General features: G+C 45.3%; 1 protein-coding gene across 1 annotated transcript in view; it reads right to left on the minus strand.

The window, feature by feature from the left end:
* The window catches only part of PUM3 (pumilio RNA binding family member 3), a 47,534-nt gene extending 26,479 nt beyond the window's left edge, over positions 1-21,055 (minus strand). Inside the window, exons 1-12 of the mRNA XM_077759302.1 lie at positions 20,998-21,055; positions 17,086-17,156; positions 14,381-14,472; positions 12,396-12,614; positions 10,183-10,318; positions 9,509-9,584; positions 6,134-6,227; positions 5,804-5,870; positions 4,392-4,566; positions 3,363-3,466; positions 2,025-2,103; positions 50-148 (exon numbers count right to left, since the gene is read on the minus strand). Coding sequence (XP_077615428.1) covers positions 50-148; positions 2,025-2,103; positions 3,363-3,466; positions 4,392-4,566; positions 5,804-5,870; positions 6,134-6,227; positions 9,509-9,584; positions 10,183-10,318; positions 12,396-12,614; positions 14,381-14,462 — 1,131 coding nt within the window. The 5' untranslated portion in view covers positions 14,463-14,472; positions 17,086-17,156; positions 20,998-21,055. The remainder of the gene's footprint in view (positions 1-49; positions 149-2,024; positions 2,104-3,362; positions 3,467-4,391; positions 4,567-5,803; positions 5,871-6,133; positions 6,228-9,508; positions 9,585-10,182; positions 10,319-12,395; positions 12,615-14,380; positions 14,473-17,085; positions 17,157-20,997) is intronic.
* Between the last annotated feature and the right edge of the window lie 1,165 nt (positions 21,056-22,220).

Consider the following 22,220-nt stretch of genomic DNA (forward strand, 5'->3'; position numbering starts at 1 on the left):
GGGGGGGAGGTGGGAGGGAAGGCAGGTCAAGCCCCAAGCGCACACTCACCTTGGGCGTGCCGTGCCACAGGCAATGCATGGCCACTCTGGCGCCATCGTGTGTGTGCGCCAGGTATATCACCGCCTCGCGGATGGCTTCGATCATTTCCTGGGGAACAAACGCCACCATGGCTTTATTTCATTGTTTCCGCCTGCCTTTTTAAAATCTTCCACTGAGGACCAGTTACACACAGAGAACCACACAGAGTAGAGGTAGCCAACAATTTAAGTTTTAATTTTGGAGAGATGCATGCAGACACACAATCTTTTCCTACCCATCTTTTTTGCCCCCTGAGAGCAGTGAATACTGGTAGTCTGCAATTTCTATTAAGATACCCGAGGAGTTTTGCCAATATCTACTGAGAAAAGTACGTATGTGTGTAGTATATTTTAAAAGACTTTTCAAGAAGAATGAAGCTACCAAGTGGCTGTAGACGGAGAAGGGAGTTCTTAAGAGTAAAGCCAGCTAAGCTAAATACAATATTCTTCCCTAAAACAGCCATGTGTGTAACGAGCAGAAAATAAAACGCTAATTTTGGCTGCAAAAGTTTCTCTTTTTCAGTCTGTCACTGGATTGATTACTTCTGGAAATCATTTTAATAATTCACCGTAAAAACACTTAACTAACATTTCCCTAAGAATAATTAGCCTGTTAGACTAGGTCCTCATTTATCAACGACCCCCTTTAGGAAAATCCCAATCATTGATTTCTTACAAGGTGACTTAGCTTATTTTTAATCTTTCTGCATGGTCAATGTACATAAGCTCTTAACTACATCCGGGAAGTCTAACACATAGGTGTAAACCAGATCTGACAGTTCTGCTAGGCTCCACGTTAGTCCATTCACCACTTAAAAATTTATACTAAATAAATAAAATATAGACAATGTCTCTGGCCAAGAAAGAGACCCCCCCCTACCGATTTTGTAATCTTATCCCAGGCTGGGTCTCGGAAATACAGCGCTCAGCTTACAGATCTAAACTCAGGAATCTATTCAAAGCTATCAAAGCTACCCAGCTGGAGAGTGAACGCCAAGGCCAGGGAAGATACGTCTCATTACGGTACATTCACACTACGTTCCCACTGGTGTTGTTATCAATACAGTCAACACTGAAGTTAATAGCAATAACAAAGACTTCCCACCACTGAATATATTCCAGGGCTCATATTCTCATTTCTCAAAGTACAGTTTCACCTTAAGAAATCCAGGACTGTGAGATACGGTGCACTGCAGAAAAGAAAGAGAAATCCCCAGAAGGGCAATGGCACCTGCTGTAATTGCTGAACCACAAACTGAGGTGAGCAGCTTACTCTTGGAAAATTCTCTGCTCAATGCCAGTGGTGAGAGGGTCAAAATTCCTACGAATGCTTAATCCGGCACATTTGTTAAAAAGCAGTCAGGGTCATTATTTTAGTTACCTCTTACTAATAAAATGAGGACAGACGGGCAATGAGTTCACAGTGTGATGAGGCAAGCAAAGTTCAGGAGAGCAAATGATGAATTCTCATTTGTATTCCCATCACTGACCTGAAGGGCAGTACAAATTACCTTCCCTCTCTATTCCTTCCCTTCTATCATATAAGGTCCAGTTTCTCACAGTCCATTTAGTTTTACTGAGGACCCCCCTAGCCTTTTAACGTCGACATCATTTTTGTATCAGCACAGGTGCGCTTCAAAGTACCTGAATGTCAAGTACCTGTTAGTTTTCAGTGTGGTTAGCAGGAGGACAGTAGCTGGCTTATAATTAAAATATAAAAACCCAACAAAATCCATAAAACTACAGTCAGTTCAACGGTCTTCTGGCAAATATCTAAAGGGAATTAGGAAACTTGCTCAAAGGGAGCATAGCGCCTTATCTTCTCTACATAAGGAAACAACTCTGTTTAAAATTTCCAAAAGACAATGTATGTTAAAGCAGTGTTTTTACATTTTAACGTGGCTCTTCCTCTACGTTTGGCTTAAAAACTAAAGGCAAGAACTTACTGATCTTAGCTTTGCGGGTGCATAGGTGAAAAAGTCCAAGAATACTTTATGCACCAATGAGTGCTTAATCACAGCTTCCCTGAAAAGACAGGAAACGAAAAGAGCTTATGTCAGGCTGGCCTCCGAAATAATAGAGACAGAGGTAACCTCAGCTGTGCTAAAATAACCAAAGCAGGGCGCCTGGGTGGCTCAGTCGGTTAAGCATGTGACTTCAGCTCAGGTCATGATCTCATGGTTCGTGGGTTCGGGCCCCACGTCGGGCTCTGTGCTGACATCTAGCTCAGAGCCTGGAGCCTGCTTCTAATTCTGTGTCTCCCTCACTTTCTCTGACCCTCCTCTGCTCACGCTGTCTCTATCTCTCTCTCAAAAATAAATAAAACATTAAAAAAATAATTTTAAATAACCAAAGCAAGCAAAATGGTTTTAGCCAAATGTAGTCTGTCCTAAGGCAGAGTGCATCTTTTCAGTAATATAAACAGAATTAAAAACAACAAACTTTCAGATGGTAAAAATCTTTTAGTGTCTTCCACTAGAACCAAAACCAGAGTACACAGTTCTAGTATCTACAGCAAAGGTGAAATCGTCTTCTGAAAACTCTCCACCACGTGCAATAAGGACATCTACGTTTCTTTACCCAATAATGGACACGTGATTAGAAATCCTTACGTGCAACCATGTTTACAGCTATTTTCTTTCTGTCAAGCACCCTTCACAAGGCTTAGTTTCATAAAATAATTTTAGTGCAATTAAAACATGACAAGAACAAAACGGTATCAGTGATCGCAACGCCACCTGACTGATCAGGCTTCTTAGCTCGACACTTGCTGTATTCACACGTACGGTGGAGGCTCATGATCAAGGCACCAGAGACCTCAAGCTGACAAGTGTCTACGCAGCTGGGAAGCACACGCTGCCTTCATGGGCAAAGCACTGCTTCTGAGTGTTTTAGAAACATTAACCCCTTCAACCTTCATAACCCTCCTTGGAATATGTACTACTATTATCCCAATCTTGTAGATGTGGAAACTGAGGCACAGAGAGGTTGAGTTATTCAATGCCGCACACTTAATAACTGAACCGGGGAGGGGGAGTGGGGGCGCACCAGGCTTCACACCCTGGCAGCGTGGGTCACAAAGGCTACGCCTTAACCACTACACTACGGAACCAACTCCCAGGATGCCACAGGCCCGAGCAACTGAGTTTTCCGATCCGATTCAAACAATACGATCTCTTTGGGAAACTATCTTCCCTCCCTCTGTAAGGGTGATACAAAAATTTCAGATGCCATCAGTCAGAATGCCATCTGTTAACAAAACACAAAAAGAGCTGGCTTCTTACTTTTGGGCCATTGGAGTTAGAATCTGCTTCATTTCATCCATGATAAGCTCTAGTTTTTCTGGCTGTACCTGTAATACTTTGTCCAGAGTTGGGTGGTCTGCAGACTGTAAAGAGGAAAAGAAAAAAAAAAAAAAATCAAACCCTGTAATTTTAATGTTTCTTCATCATCACAGCAAAGAAAATCATTTATAGTTATTTTAAATAAGCTCAATATAAATTTCAGATTTCCCATAGTCACGTAAGGAAAGCCCCGCTGTAATTACACTTGTGGAGTAAGCTGGCTCTCTGGCTCACGCTCTGTACCATCAATGTACTTCAAGAGGCAGGCTAAACGACCGTCCAGCTCAACCAGCCAACGGGCACCTGGCACCTACTTCCACAAGCATCAAGTAGTCAGCTCCCAGATTCTTGCCACCATGGATAGTCCTCCAGTGCCGGCTACAGCAGAAACTAGCCAGAAGCTGAACCTGATGGTGGGGAAGCAATCTCCGGAGACAGATGTGCACATTTATGTCCCAAGGTCTGAAACAGATCCCTGCATTGTCTCAGTCCCCTTACTGGCCTCTATCTGACTGGACCCTGTACTGGGCCCAAGGCTGGTTCTCTCTCCTCCCCTCCTCCCTAGAAATAACCTGGAGAAGAACAGTCCACACGCAGAAAGAAACCCAGAAGGCAGCTCCAGGGAGCCCGAGGCCCTGGACCTGAGCCGGCTGGGGGTGCCAGCTACGAAGAGCCCTCTCTCTACCTCAGTCCCTTGGAAGCGGCTGTACTGAAGCATCACAAGGAGCGCTCGGGAGAGAGGAACACCGCAGTATAATTTAAAGGGGATTTAGACATTGTGCCCCGGAGAAAGGGAAATGTAAGTCTGATCAGTCGCTCATCACGCCAGACAGAAAATAATCCAAGGGAATAAAGGCCTCTTAGCGGACCAGACAAAGCAAAAATACATTCTGAGAACAGGGCGCTGGAAGGTCAGGAAGAGCCCACGGAGAAGTAACAGCGTCAGCAGGAACGTTCTGGAATTGCCACCTTGTAGAGCTGGAAGGTGTTCCCGTAGAGCTCCTCGGTCAGCATGTTCCTCTGCTCCAGGACGGCCCTGTCATTGTAGGCGTACTCCACGACGGCGGACGCCTCCGCGTGCCGCAGCAGCTTCCGCACGTGCCCTCTGAAGCTTCTCATGATCTCCGCGGTCTGCGGCTTGCTCCTGGCCCCAAGGAGGCGAGACAGCAGCAGTGACAGCAGGGCAGTCACAAAACCCAACTTCTCCTGAAACCGGCCCATCAGTGTGCGCGGTGGCCCACCAGGAGGGGGAGACGGAGCGGGGAGNGAGAGCTCCTGAGCAAGCTCCTGAATTCTGTGACACGGCTTCTTCGGTCACGTCACCGAGAGGACACGGCTGAGGGGAGACCTGAATGACTTAAATGCGCAGAGAACGGTGGCCAGCTCTGTGTTCCCAGCGCCAGGACCCCGTATTAAACTGTTCAGCATGAACAAGCAGGGGAGACAGACAGACAGGGAAGGTGAAAGATGGGAAACAGGACTTTGGGGCGCCTCGGTGGCTGAGTCAGTTAAGCATCGGACTCTTAAGTTTTGATTCAGGTCATGATCTCATGGCTTCGTGGGTTCAAGCCTGCTTGGGATTCCCTCCCTCTCTTTCTCTGCCCCTCCCCACTATGTTGTCTCTCTCAAAATAAATAAATAAACTTAAAAAAAAAAAAGAAAGGACTTCTTAACAAGTCTTTACATTACATCCTAACATACTCGGGTAGCTGACAATTATAGTCAGAAACCTGTTTTTTGAAAATTCTGAAAACTGAACTTTTCTACGGTTCACACATCGGGGCACATTTCGTTCAAATGGACAAGTCCAGTCAAGAAGCAATTCCAGCTGGTGCAGGACACCTTTCCACCCGAACGTTCCCTCACCTACGCCTGCCGGGCCTCCGCACCTGCTCCTCCCAGCCCTGCACCTTCTACATAAGGGTAACGAGTGGTAAATTGATCATTCTATTTCTCTTCTTCCAGGACGTCAAGATCTAAGAGTGGTGAAGGCAGTATCCTCATTTACGTGACCAGGATCATTGCTCTCAGACCAAACTCCCCAGCAACTCAACGAGTATCTGCCCAGGGCTAGTGACTATGACCCAGACCAAGTGCCCAGGTGCCATCCAGATCTTTAAAAAAGTAATGATGGGGCACTTGGGTGGCTCAGTCGGTTGAGTGTCTGACTTCAGCTCAGGTCATGATCTCAAGGTCTGTGGGTTCGAGCCCGGCCTTGGGCTCTGTGCTGACAGCTCAGAGCCTGGAGCTGCTTCGGATTCTGTGTCTTCCCTTTCACTCCACTCCTCCCCTGCTTACACTCTGTCTGTCTCTCTCTCAAAAACAAACATTAAAAAAAAACCTTTTTTTTAACTAACAATATATTATAAATAAAAACTTACCCGTACATGAGAAATTTCTTAACTATATTTCTGGAATATTTAGCTTTACTCAACTGGACGAAATCATCTGCAAAACAAAATATATTACCATGATGCGACACGCTCGCTTCGGCCCTCCAGTAACAGAGAGCCGTGTACACACACAGTCCTGGGAGCGCAACTCTCCTACTCGGCCCGCGTAAAGAACCCATAAAAACAAAAAAAGGCCCTGCAGAGAACACACTGCTCTCCCTTGGCAACGAGGACTTTCCAGGGCAGTCCGAGGTAGGTCAAGAGAAAAAGTGACTCATTATAAAGGGTCACGGTGAGTCTACCACCGGGGAGACGTACCTCGCAGCTCCTCAAAAGCCTGTTTGCGCTGCTCGTCGTTACCAAACTGGATGTAACACTGGATCACACGAGTTGAATCGTGAGCAAACGCCATCTGCAGTGAAGACAGTTTGGGCTGTCAGATCCTCTCTGAAGAGTTCTAATTCTATCACGGCGCTTGTTTCGTTGCTACTTCTTTGAGAATTCCGTGCCCCGAAAGAGGGAGGGTCTTCACGGATAAAATCAAGCCTACGTTACTCGGGAGTAGAAATGCTGGCCTTAACTGTACAAAATGCCATTCTTTGGTTCTGCCACTTACCGTGCGACACTGGGACAGCTCTAACATCTTGCAAGATTCCTATCATGATAATTAAAAACAAAGCAAACCGAACCAAACCTCTGTAATGGTTGTACATACTGTTATTTCTCATTGCTCTGAAAGTTACTTTGCCTAAGGGAAATTTTCCAATTCAAAAATTTTATTATTCTCTAATTTTGTTTGTTTGTTCATATAAGCAACCCAAGAAAGTTTGGCCTTGGTGCCCTAACGTATAGGGAGAAGACCTAAAAGCCTTGCTACACGAGTAAATATATCTATACAGACATTCACGCTTTGGCAATTAATAGCTAATCCCTTTATTTCTCACATTTTTATTATAATCCCTGACCGTTTATCTATTTTATTTCTAGAAAAGTTGTTGCATTTCATTTTGTTTATTTATTTATTTTGAGAGAGGGCAGACAGAGCAGAGAGAGGAGAGAGAGAGAATGCCAAGCAGGCTCTGCACTGTCAGCACAGAGCCCAACACAAGTCTCGAACTCACAAACCGTGAGATCATGACCTGACCCAAAACAAGAGTCAGACACTTAACTGGCTGAGCCACCCAGGTGCCCTAAGAAGTTGCTGTATTTCAAATACCACCACCCCTCCCACCTCACAACTTGTGGATAAATCAGATCCTCGCTGTAGGACTCGTTGATCAATTTTCTACAGCAGTAACCATAAATAATGACTTATGCAAAATTATTCTTTACTAGGCCATTTTACAAGCCTACTTTAATCTTATTTATTTATTTTAATGTTTGTTTTTGATAGAGAGAGAGAGAGAGAGAGAGAGAGAATGAATGAGAGAGAAAGCACGCACAAGCAGGGGAGGGGCAGAGAGAGAGGGAGACACAGAATCCGAAGCAGGTTCCAGGCTCTGAGCTGTCAGCACAGAACCTGATGCGGGGCTCAAACTCACGAACCACGAGATCATGACCTGAGCTGAAGTCAGACGCTTAACCAACTGAGCTACCCAGGCGCCCCGCGAATAATAAACACTTTAATAGTGCTTTTTTTTTTTTTAATGTTTTATTTATTTCTAGGAGAGAGAGAGAGAGACAGCGTGAGCAGGGGAAGGTCAGAGAGAGGAGTCACAGACTGAAACAGGCTCCAGGCTCTGAGCTGGCAGTCAGCACAGAGCCCGATGCGGGGCTCAAACCCACGAACCACGAGATCATGACGTAAGCGAAAGTCGGACGCTTAAACCGACTAAGCCACCCAGGCGCCCCAACAGTGCTTATTATTTGTTGCTCATTCTGGCTGTAAAATTTTTTAGTTCCAACAAGTCAGAAGATGAAGGTAGACCTCCATCAAAGTTCTGCATTTCAGAAGAATTTCCTTAATGGAGATTTGTAGAGATTTTTAATAAAACTAAAAACAAAATTTTTAAAGTTTAAAAAAATTTTGTGCACATATGGATTACTTACTCTACAAGCAATATTGATGCTCTATTTTTCCCATTGAGACCCTGAAGCAACCCCAAGAGTGTGCTGTGATTTCCACTTTATAGGTGAGAGAGGCAAGTTTATGAAAAGTTAAGGAATGTCCTACCCACCCCTGTGATCCTGGGGACAAAACTGAACCTCTTCGAGTCCCAGAGGCAGAAATATCCATCACGGATGAAGACATTAAAGGAGACTAAGCACGCAATTGCGAGCACCGCCCTCAGCACACAGTCATCAGCAACGCATGATTGCATCCCTCCGAAAGGCACACACACTTTAAGCGGCAGAGTGAGGGTATGGTCACCACACTTACAGCCAAGGCTGTGCAGTATTAGCACGAGGGCGGCTGGGGAAGGATCCTGAGTGTAAAATACTTATAAATCCAGGACAAGAGATTACTCCTGGAGCTGAGGATAAGTTTTATCCTAAAAGGATCTTTCTTGCTGCATTTGTAAGAAAGCAGCGGCCAGGAAGTTACTCATTTTGAGACATTCCTCCACACCACATGACAGCCTCTGCTTAGCCCTACGTCTGCAGTGTGGCAAAGACTGTCCCTCCCGGGATCTGCATGCTGAAAACTATAGAAAACTTATGAAGGAAATTGAAGAAGACACAATGAAATGGAAAAACATTCCATGCTCATGGGTGGGAAGAATAAATAAAAATGTCATTACTACCCAAAGCAATCTACACATTCAATTCAATCCCAATCAAAATTGCACCAGCATTCTCAAAGCTAGAACAAACTATCCTAAAATTTGTATGGAACCACAAAAGACCCCGAATACCCAAAGTAACATTGAGGAAGAAAACCAAATCGGGAGGCATCACCATCTCAGACTTTAGCCTCTACTACAAAGCTGTCATCATCAAGACAGTACGGTATTGGCATAGAAACAAGACACATAGACCAATGGACTAGAATAGAGAACTCAGAAGTGGACCCAAAAGTATACAGCCAACTAATCTTTGACAAAGCAGGAAAGAATATCCAATGGAAAAAAGACAGCCTCTTTAACAGATGGTGCTGGGAGAACTGGACAGCAACATGCAGAAGAATGAAACTACATCATTTTCTCACACCATTCACANTTGTCCCCCTGGGGTCCCCAGAGCCCTGGAGTCAGATGTCTTAGCGTTGGCAGACACTAATTATAAAACGCAGTGAAACGGCAACAACAAGAATTAGGTTAGAACACCCCTACTTCTATATTTTAAAGATCCCTGTATGATGCTTCTAACAGCAAGCAAGTACTCATCTGATTATATCATGTATTCAAGAGTCAGGAATTTAGAATATATGAGATCATATAGAGTTCGGAGCAGGCTATTCTAACACATCATATTGGACTAATATACTCCTCAGGTAACTTTGAAGAGCACTGACTTACAAGTAAATTTTTAAAGAATGACATAGCCAGATCATTGATATTTTGATCACTCCCCAGGAGTAAGGTCCCTCACTACGAAAGGTTTTATTTAGTCGGTACTATAAAAGGTATTTGAAATTTGGAGCCAAATACATTTACAACCACAACTGTGCCTGTCGTGAATGGTCAGCCAGCTTTTACGGAGAGCGGGCAGGCCTCAGTTGTTACAGATGCCACTACGAGGCTGCCTACTTACTGTTTTAATTTTCCCTTGGATCAGCTTCTGCAAATCACCCATCAACTTGACTCTCTTCTCTTTGTCACAGTCTTTTCTATAAATGAGAATAAAGAAGGAGGAAACATAGCTTAAGCAAAGACGTTATTTCCAACACAAGAAAGCAAAAACCATACCAGAGTATGTTTGCCCGGCTAGAGGGATTTTCTCTTCGGAGGCAGCGAGCCTCCAATGTTAAATTACTATTCCAGCAGCCGGAGAAAAGTAATTTTCTCAAAGACAAGAACTCATCTCACAAGGTATCATTTTATGCATCAATTTAAATCTTCACAGCCCAAACCTCAAATGTCAAGGAAATAATAAAACAAGTTTGAGAGACCAAAGACTTAAGTATCTCAAAACGCAGCCCATAAGAAATTGTCCTTCATTTTCTCAGAACTCTCCCAGGAAGAAATTTCCAACCCATTTTAATGCTCATGTATTTTCATAAATATATCTGACACCACCCTATGGGCCCCACACACGTCGAGTGTGGGATGACCTCCGATACCGATGCCTCTACTGGAGTGCTGGGTTCTCCCTGCATCACCCAAGTGCGTGCGGTCCACCTCAGGACATCTCACTACGGATGAGGGGCGCCCACACCCCTCCAACCTCTCCGAGGCGCTAACGAAGATGCCATCAGGGAGCATTACCTTCGTAAGACCTCCCAAATCTGCTTTGCGCGAACAACGACATCATAGTTGGTTTTATCGCTGAGCTGTCTGCTTTGTTTCAGTTCTTTCTTCTTCCTTTTGAAGTCATCCCACTTGGGTTTCTTGGCTGCTGATTCTAGTCAGAACAGAAACGACTGTCAATTATATGTAACGTTCTAAGGGCCACAAACCAGAACAAACTGGGTACACAGGGCAATCACTTACCGGGATCAACACTCCTTGTAAAAACTAAAAAGGGATAAACATCGTTCACTGTAAACTTACACTTTCTTTCATTTTCTGAGCAGTTTATACATTTCAAATTTGGTTAGAATCAATCAACCACTCAGTCAGGAAAAAACAAAATTAAAAGGATTGTAAAAGCAACTGAAAAGTGTTAAGCATCTTTTTCAATTGTAAAATACAAATTCTACTTTAAGACGTCACAGGGGTGCCTGGGTAGCTCAGTCGGTTAAACCGTCCAACTTTGGCCCAGGTCATGATCCCAAGCTTCGTGGGTTCAAGCCCCGCGTCGGCCTCTGTGCTGACAGCTCAGAGCCTGGAGCTGCTTCGGATTCTGTCTCCCTCTCTCTCTCTCTCTCTGCTCCTCCCCCGCTTGCACTCTGTCTCTCTGTCTCCCAAAACTAAATAAACATTAAAAAAATTTTTTAAACATCAGCCATTGGACTTCAGGTATAATCAGTTCTTAATGGAAACAAAATGTAGTCCAATCTAAAACGGGGGGGAAAGTATGAACACTGTCAGTACTCCGAGGCTTGTTATAGATCCTTTAACTTTTACAAAGACCCTGTGAGGTGGGTACTATTCACATGTCCTTTTTCACATCAGGGAAACACGGCGCTAAGTAGGTCCACTCCTTGTCCAAGCTGAGGCGAATCCCAAGTGGTAGAGCCATGCTGAAGCCGAGCGGCCCTTCTCACACCTCCACGACTAGGCATGACCAAAATGTCTGTCTTCTCTGCAATAATGCTCTGGAAGTCTTGTATCTTACTACTAGTATTTTTTTTCCCCTTCAAAATCTAAGGACCTTATCAACTGACTCAAAAAACCCAATGAGGCCTAACAAAGAACAACTTAATAAAATGGGAATTATTTACGGGAGTGTCTTGTAAAGAACCCTCTGGAGAATTACTGACTTCTAAACCTCTCCCCTTCTCCTATTAGAAAGTGCATTCATTACAGAATACCTGGAAAACGCAGCAACATTCTATCCCCTCAAAACCTACTGTAACTAGGAACTTTTTATCTGCTTGCCATTTCCCTATGCCTGTTTTATATTCATCTTTAAAAACTCAAGATCTTACTGCTTCGCTTAAACATTACACTGTAAGTATTGTTCCATGAAACAAAATTATTTCTCAACAACATAATTTTTAACAGCCCAACTGCGGTACAATTCACTACAGTGTATTTAATTATTTCCTTTACTGTTTACTTCCTTGTTCCCTGGCTGGGAATCAGAGATTACCAGAAAGAGAGGGCACATTTCCTATTCACATTAGGGCTTCATGCACTACACGGGAGGAGGCAAGGATTGACCCAGAGCGCGTGTTAAGTCCAGAAACCTCGGGGTGCCCTTGACATCTACCGCGCTAGGCTGTGGTAGGAGACAACTTGGGGATCTCTAGTACCCAGGGCCCCGCCTGTGCTGACATGAAAGCATGAGAAAATCAAATCAGGGTCAGGAGGGGACGTCCCACAGCACGAGTAACCAGGGCTACGGCCGGATAGGTGCTCACGTGGGAAGGCACCGTGTTTAACACGCAGTGGCGAGACATCTCACAGGGAAACGAGGCTCTCATTAGAGAAGATCAGAGNCTCCCACCTCCTGGCAACGTGCACAGCAGACTCCCCCATCTGCGGGCTCACCCACTCGACCGGTCGCTACAACGCGGTGCACAGAAAGGGCCGTTTCAGCGGGGGCCTGCGGGGGGCGCCCTTCGGCCTGGCTGAGCCCCGCAGCGGGACCCCGGGCGGGGGCTGGGAGCCAAGGCAAGCCAANAGAGCAGGTGCCTGCGGGCGTCTCCCAGCCCGTGCACCCCCCACCCCCGCCCCGACGCCGCCGGTCAGGGAGCAAGAACGCAAGGCCTCTCCCGGACCTGCAGACCAGCGCACACGGGTGCGGGCAGCACCGCAGGCGGGGCGGGCTCCGCCCACGGCCACGGCCACGGGGCTGGGGCACCAGTGCTCACCACCACTTCCAGCGTCCGCCTGGGATCTCCTCTTCCTGCCAAATTTGTCTGCCGGCTGCAATTTGTTCTTGGGTATCTTAGGCCCTTGCTGCTTATTTCGGAACTGCTTTACACCCTTTTTCCCGGGTTTTGTGGCGCATTTCTCGAAGTTCTTAGGTGTGATTTTAGGTCCACCTTCCTTGACAGCTTTTCTTGGAAAAGTCTTTGACGAACCAGAATCTAGGGACAATAATGAATAATTTTTAGAGTTCAGTGACCCTGAGCTTAGATGTCTTTTATTCACTGGGCTGCGTCTGTTACACAAAATAGCACGTTCCTTAGAGAAACACACATTGTCTTCCTCTCAAATACGGAGAAGTTTTTAAAAAATCAAAACAAAATTTTATTTTTTTTAAATTTTTTTTAACGTTTTATTTATTTCAGAGAGAGAGACAGACAGACAGACAGCGTGAGCAGGGGAGGGGCAGAGAAAGAGAGGGAGACACAGAATCTGAAACAGGCTCCAGGCTCTGAGCTGTCAGCACAGAGCCCGACGCGGGACTCGAACCCACGAACCGTGAGATCATGACCTGAGCCGAAGTCGGACACTTAACTGACTGAGCCACTCAGGCACCCCCAAAACAGACCTTTAAAGCTTTCTCTGACTTGTAAAACCGGAATACACATTCACTACAGAAAATCGACAAAGCAGAGAAATGCGTAATACAAATAATCCACAAATCCTACAGATAACTACGGTTGTGAGTCAGGCGTGTTTCTACTGTAAGCATATAATTTGATAATGTAAAATATTATTGATGTGTCTTGTAATCTACTTTAATGACTCCTTGTCATTCAAGTCTTCGTGCAGAATTTTCAGTGGTTCAATAACATAACAGAGATCTAAGAATAAAACAAACACTTAAAATTTTGAAAGTATATATGTTACAGGTGCCTGGGTAGCTCAGTCCTCAGTTGGTAAAGGGTCTGACTTTTGAATTTAGTTCACGTTATGATCTCACATGGTAAGACACAACCCTGCGTTGGGCTCTGCACCAGGCATGGTGCAGAATCCCCTGCTTGGGATTCTTTCTCTTCCTCAAAATAAACTTCAAAAAAAGGAGAAAGTATATATTAAATTACATATCAAATTAAAATTAAAGGGTTTTCTTTAAAACTTAAGGATATTATTATTTTATTAAATATGATACTGAATGAAAGACGTTAATTTTTCCAAATTTCTAATTTTGAAAACATTTCTTCCGGGGCGCCTGGGTGGTTCAGTTGGTTGGGCGTCTGACTTCGGCTCAGGTCATGATCTCACAGTTCGTGGGTACGAGCCCCGCGTCGGGCTCTGTGCTGACAGCTCAGAGCCTGGCGCCTGCTTCAGATTCTGTGCCTCCCTCTCTCTCTGACCCTCCCCTGCTTACTCTGTCTCTCTCAGAAATAAATAAAACATTAAAAAAAATTAAAAAAACAACAACAACAACCCAACCCAACATTTCTTTCAAAGCCCACGATATAGGGACTCGATAAAAATCTCTGGCTAACTAAGCTTGCAAACCAAGCACCTCACAAAGGAGATGAATCAGGCATTTACAGAGCCCCTGACTTTTCCGTTCTGCAATACTGACACCTGATGGCGTAATACAGACTTCACAGCCAGAAATTCGGAAGACAGTTGATCAGCGGTAGGCATTACTCAGGCACAATTTCTGGAACATAACATGAAATGCTGCGGTAAATTAATGACGACAGTGAGGCAGCAGCATCCACAGCTAAGATCAGGGGGCTTCTGTGAGTAGAGCACCACCACATTTCGCTGGCAATTTCTTAAATGTCTTAGTTCCAAGGGGAACACGCAAAGTCAGACACAAGAACTCGCCCTTCTCCCTAATCCCAACCCAGGAATACAGATGGCATCTGCTCAAGGCCCCTCCACCCCAGCACCGCCCCCCCCCACCTCCAGTTCNACTCTGCCACATGGTTTGGTGTGACTATCTTACCGCTGTTCTTATGAAATTTGTTTTTTTCTTGTGGTGTCTTCGCACCTTTTCCTGTGATTTTCTTTCCCCCTTTAACTTCCATCGTAGCGGTTCTGGAAGATAAAAACAAAACCCGAAAGGGATCACTGGACTGCTCTCACCCAAGCAGGAGTCATCAGTCAGGGCCACCTTTAGTCCTTGGGCTTCATGGATGCAGGACAAACCACCTGGGTATACCATGGACTCACAAAGTCACTGCTTCTAAGATTTTAAAAGTGGAAATAAACGAAATACCAACACAGAAAGGAAGAACAGGCACACCTAGTGTGTGATGTATGTGGAGGCAACACTTTAGCAATAATTCTGGGTAAACACAGACCATTACATTCAATATGATACAAGTGTCACTCAAGGGTCAGTGTTTGCGGTTCTCATAACTTAGGATGACTTTGTGATGAGAAACTGACAGGGGCACCTGCGTGGCTCAGCTGGTTAAACGTCCAACTCCAGCTCAGGTCACCATCTCACGATGTGTGGGTTCGAGCCCTGCATCAGGCTCTGTGCTGACAGCTCAGAGCCTGGAACCGGCTTCCCATTCTGTGTCTCCCTCTCTTCCTGCCCCTCCCCGGCTCATGCTCTGCCTCTCTCTCTCTCTCTCTCTCTCTCAAAGATAAATACACATTCTTTAAAAATTTAAATAAATAAATAAACATTAAAAATAACTGACAATATCACCATTTGATTTCTTGGTTTCCATCCTCAAAAGTCCAGAAGAAACAAAAGGTTGCACTTAAGCATGTATTCAAATTTAATGCAAGAAAATCAAAAGTTACCTCCGAGACCCCTATGTATATACCACTGTAGCTAAAACAAAGACTAACTTCAAATGTTTAATCTGCTATTCTTCTAGAGGTAACCAGTCATTTTCAGTGATCTCCAAAGATCTTCAGTGAGGTTATGTTGGGATATTTAATATTTCATTTGGAAGACCTCTAACAGGGCACGTCTGGGTCCAGAGAGCACAGGACACATAACAGAAAACCCCTTAATTACCTGAGGCTCCTCAAAGCAGAGACTTTATCAACAGCAAATGTCACCTGGCTATATTTCTACCTTCCAAAGTTGTACATTCATTTCTAAAGCTCTGAGGCTGACCCTCTAGAGTAGATGTTACAAGTTCCTAGACAAAACCAGGTATTTCTAAAATGATAATTTTCTACTCAAGAGATTAATTCTGCAAGATGATTAGTGAGTGTAAGAAAAAGAGAAGGTTCAAAGAGGCACGTATTTGAGAAACAGTGAATTAAATGAAAATAATTAGGCTTTTTAAGAAAGGCTGTTGAGATTCTTTTCATTTGCTAATTTCAGCCATCAGTCACCAAGCACAGCCTAAATAAAGGACGCAAGATTTTCCAACCCTAATAGAAGAGTCCCTTTTTCTTGAAACATCTCAAGGGACCAGTAAGGTTGCAAAGAGCTCTAAGCAAAGTGCAGCTTAATTTAGGCTTTCCTATTATGATTCTTAAAATGAAGGCCCCTGAATTACTCCGTTTCCTTAATTCACTCACTGGTCAACTGTACGGACATTTCATCACTTCGCTGCTTTATCATAACCACACTTGCATCTCTTCATTCTTCTGTGCTTTATTAGTCTAAAAATCCAGGCATTTATGTATTTTTTCTTTACATTTAACTGTTCATTTTCAAATGATTTTTGTTTCAAACAAGAGTTTGGAAAGATAAACTGAAAGTTCTAGCAAACGCCTCACTCAGCTTCCTCTGACGCTAACATCTTACGGCAGTGCCGTTAGTACAATACGATTAACTCCGGAAATCGCCCGTCCTTCATCTGTTCCAGGACCCACTGCAGTTAGTCATCGGGGCTCCTTAGTTTCCATCGAGCTGTGATGTAAGGCCACAAGTCTAAACCAAACTGACTCCATGACAGGCTTTAAGTTTCCCCTCTAAACTAGAAGGCCTGAGTTTCAGCTTCCCAGAAACTATCAGGCAGACACACACCGCCCAAGGCAGGAGAAACCACCCTTGCAACACCCAATCAGGAAAGGCCAGCGACCACCCTCCACATTACTGAGGGAGAGGCCTGGAGATAGAAACTATAGATAGGAGCCTGTTACCTAATATTAAAGTTAACCCCTTAGTCGCTGAGTAAGACCCTAGGCTCGCTCTGTGATTGGTTAAATTTAAAGGTACTCTAAACGTTGTAACTGGATCCCGCCAAAAGTAAGGAATACACTAGACAATGTGTATGGTCAAACCCGCTGTCAATGATGTTGTAGAATTATGATTGGATCACTGTTCCCATGTCACAACTTCTGTAACTCCCCTGTCACAAACCCCATAAAGACCCTACTCTGCCCTTGTTCAGGGCTCTCAGCATGGATCCACGGCGCTGGTGAGATCTGGGAGCCCGAGCTTAAGCCCGTAATAAAGCCCTTTGCCTTTGCATACGTGACTCGGACTCCTTGGTGGTCTTGGGACTTTGGGGAGATCGCGATCTGGGCATAACAGTGACAGTGTCTCGGTCTTCTTTCTCATGACCGAGATGCCACTGAAGAGAGTCGGTCAGGCACTTCATAAAATATTCTCATTCGGGGTTTGCCTGAGATTTGCTGGTGACTAGAGTGGTGTGGATATTCCTGAAGAGTATCACAGAGCTGCGGTGCCCTTCTCACCAGGTCATAGTAGTACTGACTGCAGATACTAACCTTGATCACTTGGTTAAGGTAGTGCTCGCCAGACTTCTCCACTGTCAAGTCTATTTCTTCCTTTCCAGACTCTACGGACGAGAAGCAAGTTACTAAGTTCGGCACACACAAGGGGAGGGAAGTTAAGCTCTACCCTAGGGTGAGGAGTAAACTTGGCTAAAGTCGGTCTGTTAAAAATCACCACAGCAAAGATTAAGTATTTGGGGCAATATATTTAGAGATTATGCAAATCTCCTGTTTCTCCCTCTGATTTTAGCAACCCCAGCGGCTCCTGCCTGCAGCAGCTCCTGAAGTGTATTCCTGGTGATTTTCTACCTCCCCCATTACATCTACCTCTGATATTTTTAATTCTGTAGGGAGTTTGTTCCTTCTCCATTTATGTCATCAGGATGTAGTATTTACATATTTACATCAGGATGGCCTCACACATACTTCACTACTTGGGTTCAAAGCTAATCCTGTGTTATTTTGTTGCTTAACCTGTGCTAGCTTTGGACAACGGGAAACCTCCCGGGCTGCTTCTGACTTTGTGGCTTTGTGACGTGGCCCATCAGGTCTGTTTCCCTCGCCCTCACTTCCTGGCACTTGCTCCAAGTTCATGCTGCATCTTCCCTGCAGGAGCCCTGAAACCAGCCATTTCTCCAAGGAACACTGGTTCCTTCTTTGGAGAATGGTAGGATCTGAGTGCTGAGTGTGCTTCATGTCACTGCTTCTAGGGCTTTTCACCCGACGGGGCTGGGGATACCCAGGTCTGCATACTAACATACATGGACACAGAAGCCTGTATTTCTTTATCTATCCAGTGAGTTCGTACTAATGTCTCCAACTCTAATCAAGTGCCACAGGGTCCACTATGGTCTTCCCGTCTTGCAGTCTGTAATCTTTTTCCTCCCGACAAGGAGAAACTTGCCTCCTCGCATCCACCACTGATCCACTGATCTGCGTAGCACACACGTAGTTCCAGAATGCCACACGGTACACCCATGGGAAACAAACTTACCAACCAACTCTACCATGACGTTTATTGACAGCCTTTTTTCTTTCCCCTCACAGCCTCCATTACAGTACTGTTTCTCAAAATTCCTTAGGTCAACTCCCCCCACCACTCCAATCAGCAAGGTTATTTTATAGGTTTGTACAAACAAGTTAGATTTATTTTTCGCAGTCTGCACTCCATTTCCAGACATGATGGCTGATTTTTTTTCACCCGCGGTGGAGCTCACTCTTTGGTGTACGGTGCGGATTCAGACGAACGCAGAGTCCTGTCTCCTCCACCACAGTGCCTGGGGTCCTGTGAGAGCTCCAGAAAGTCCCCAGGGGAGCCCCTCTGCTAGCATCTCCTCCTGGCTCTCAGCAACACTGATCTGTTTTCCGTCCCTCTAGTTTCGCCTCTTTCCAAACAGGTCATATAAATGAAGTCAAGCTGCATATAGACAGCCTTCTGGGCCTTAGTTCTTTCACTTGGGCAAATGCATTTGCTTGGGGAGGCTGCACCATCACATCGAACCATCGCCTTTCCTTGGTTCTCGGAACTGTCTCCTCTTTTTCCCTTTCCGCTCTTCCCCATGCAGGCCCCTTATCTCTCCCTCAGCTTGGTTTTTGCTGTTGGATCTGATCTGCTGTGATCCCCTCTCTGCTGCCTGATAAATATTCTACAAAGGCACCAATTTCGTACCATCTCCTGCCTCCAACATCTTCAAGTTTCCAACTGCCTACACGAAAAATGTCCAACCAAAGCGTCACCCAAAATTCAGCCCTAACAAACTCTCATCATAAACAACACAAAGAAGCCAGATTTCTTCCACGATTCTTTTTCAGGATCCAAACTTTAAAGACATTCTATCAGATATTAATCCTACCCACCCTTCAAATCCAGCTTAAATGGCAACTTTTCTTTTAAAGTCTACTCATTTTTGAGAGTACGCACATGCACAAAAGAAAGAGCAAGCAAGGGAGGGACAGAGAGAGAAAGGGGGAGAGGAAAATTCCATGGATGATCTGTGCAGTCAGCACAGAGTCCAACATGGATCTCAAACTTAGGACCTGAGCCAAAATTAAGAGTTGGACGCTTAACCAACTGAACCACCCATATGCCCTTAAATGAATTTATTATTTCTCCTCCACATGCCTTCCTTCTTTCCCAAATGATTCTCCTTAATCCTTTTTGGCACATTTTGATGGCCTTCTTACAACTTCACACCTTGGACTTGAAACATCCTGCGTACCCACACACTATGTGCTAGAAAGCTATCGGATTGAAAAAAAATTATGAAGAAGAAATTCAAAGTGGTGGACTAGAAGCAAACAAAAAACCACAACATAACTGGTACGCTTTGGGGGCTCAGTTACTTAAACGTCGATCTTCAGCTCAGGTCATGATCTCATGGTTCGTGGGTTCGAGCCCCACGTCAGGCTCTCTGCTGACAGCTCAGAGCCTGGAGCCTGCTTCAGTCTCTGTGCCCCTTCCTCTCTCTCTCTCTGCCCCTCCCCTGCTCACACTCTCTCTCTCTGTCTCAAAATTAAAACATTAACATTTTTTTAATTAAAAAAATAAAACACAACATAATTGTTATAATCAATTACATATGAAGTGTTCAAAAAGCCAAAGCTGAGAGACCAATTTTTGAATGAATTTGCAAAGCTTTTCCAGACACAGAAGGGCAGGGGCCTGATCCCACCTTCTCAACAAGCTTAGCACTGAACTTTGAGAGGTAAATCTTCAATACCCAACCTCTAAGTAGTGGCATTTCTCAAATCTTCCCCTCTCTCCACATTTTTCTCTAAGTGATCTCATCCACTCCCATGGCTCTCTATGCAGAGGACTCCCAAATTATTTCCCATTCGGAACTTCTTGGGTTCTAGACCTGTGGGTCTGTCTCCCTGATACGGCTGTTTCGTGTCTTACACGCAAATCACCCTTATCAAATCCAAAATGAAATTCTGTAATCGTTATCACACCCCCAAACAATAACGTCCTCATCGATGACACCCCACCCTATTTTTGTCATCTCAGCCAGGGGCACACCATCTTATGAGAATCTAAGATTTACCCTTGACATTTTCCTCTCCCTGGTTTGCTATGTTCAATCTTTTCATAAATTCTTCTGAACCTCCTTTAAAAATACTTCTAACTGGTCAACTTCCACCTCCACTACTACCACCCTAATCCAAACCATCATTACTTTTCAATTATGTACTCAATAATAATCAAAATTATATACAACTTCTAAAGAGAACCTGGGTCTATCATGCTTCTTCCTTACAAGCCTCCAAAGTTTTCTGCAAATGAGAACAGAAACGGGAATGTTTCCCCATTGAATGGAAATCGAATCTTGACCACTGAACGTGGCCTTTAAAGCCTCACAGAACCGCGGCCACCCTACCCCTTTAACTTTATCTCGTATCGGTATCCCCTTTCCCGAGGTGCCCCCGCAGGGACGCAGTCTGTCTCTGCTTAAAGTAGTTTTCCCCGGGCTTCCAGACTTCAGAGTTACAAGCATCAGCTTAAAGTCTACTTCATTCTCCCCGATCTTCCAGCTGGGCACCCAGCTCGTGTCCTCCCCAGCGCTGGTAACGTGCAACTAACTGTACATTCAGGATGCAAACTGGGTGCACAGGGTGGAGGGGATGTTTGCCACACACACAGCAGAGCGGCGGACGGCAACCCGCCGGGATTTCAGAGCGGAGGCAGCTCAGGCCAACCCAGCAGCCCCGCTCAGGGCCAAGGGGTAGGCAGAGGGGCCGCGACCCGCCCGCGTCTCCCAGAACAGAACAAGCCACCGAAGACTATCCAGCGGGGACAGGCGCGAGCACCTCTACCCGCTGGCGGCTCGGACAGACCCTCGCCCCGCAGCGCGGAGCAGGGGGCGAAGGAACCCCCGGAGGGGCGTCTGCCGAGGCCGCCGCACTCACCGCACACGTGGGGCCGAAGCAGGCGGGGGCCTCGCTCCGCGGCGCCGCTTCCGCTTCCTCGACTTGCCCCGCCCCCAGCCCGCCTTTTCCTTCTTGCGCGACGGAGGTGGGGCTAAAGGAAGGGCATCAGCAGGGAAAACGGAAATCCGGCGTTTCTATTGGTCCGCTTCCAGCACTTCATCCAGAGGCGTCGCGGCTGCGCAGTGCACGGATTTTGGCCCTTGACAGGCTCCGTAGGGCGATCACGCATCACCGGCCCCCGAGAGTGACGTCCTTAACCCTGTCGCTCCCAGGCCGGGGAAAGGAAAGCAGCTTCTCGCCCACGAGTCTGTTGAAGCTGAGTCTTGGGGTGGCGCCTGAGCTAATACCAAAATAATTGATTTTTTTTTTTTTTTTTTTTTNGAAGGATAAAGGGGATTTCTCGGACGTCTGTTTGAATTTTAATCCCTGGTTGTTTTTTTTTTCGCTTGCTAGCTGTGTGGTTTGGCAAATTACTGTATTTCTCTGAATGTTGGTTACCAGGTCGCTAAACTAGAGATCGCTAAATCATACATAGCGCTTAGCACAGTGAATGATCTTCGCAAGCCCTCGGTAAATGTCATTTTTAACGTCTGCTCATTTCTCCAGGCTGCATTATTACCCATTTTGCACTCCAGGAAATGAGACTCTACTTAGGATATTATCCCCACTTTTCCCATGAAGAAACTAACAGCACACACTTGGATGATACTCGTCGTTGGATTTAAGGCCCATTGAGATAATACAGGAAGTGACCCTGGCAAAGATCTTCTTTTCCCAAATAAAGTTCTTTTAACAGGTTCTGGGGGTTGGGATATAACACACCTTTTGACAACCCGGAGAGTTGAGGAATTGAGACACGATCCCAAGTGTGTCAAGCGTCAGATTTTACTGTCCATGACACCATCTCTTGTCCCTTAAGGCGTTAGGCTTGAGACGGGTGATTTACTAGACTTCCTGAGGGCAGGAGCTGTCATTATTCAGGCACACATCCCACTACTCGGTGCATAGCTGTTTATTAAGTACTTATTGTTTGCCTTAAGTATTATAAGGATGTTTGCACTTCAGCTCACTTAAGTCTCTTAAGAACAATTGTAGTAGGGCTTCTCTCCATTTTATGGAAACAAGGGGAAACACAGTAGAGTTGATCGGGTAAGTCTGACTCCAAACTCAAAGAGCTGCCCTGGACTGCTTTCCCTAATCCA

This window comes from Crocuta crocuta, unplaced genomic scaffold, assembly GCF_008692635.1.
Source record: "Crocuta crocuta isolate KB4526 unplaced genomic scaffold, BGI_CrCroc_1.0 scaffold41, whole genome shotgun sequence".
In the NCBI taxonomy this organism is placed as follows: domain Eukaryota; kingdom Metazoa; phylum Chordata; class Mammalia; order Carnivora; family Hyaenidae; genus Crocuta; species Crocuta crocuta.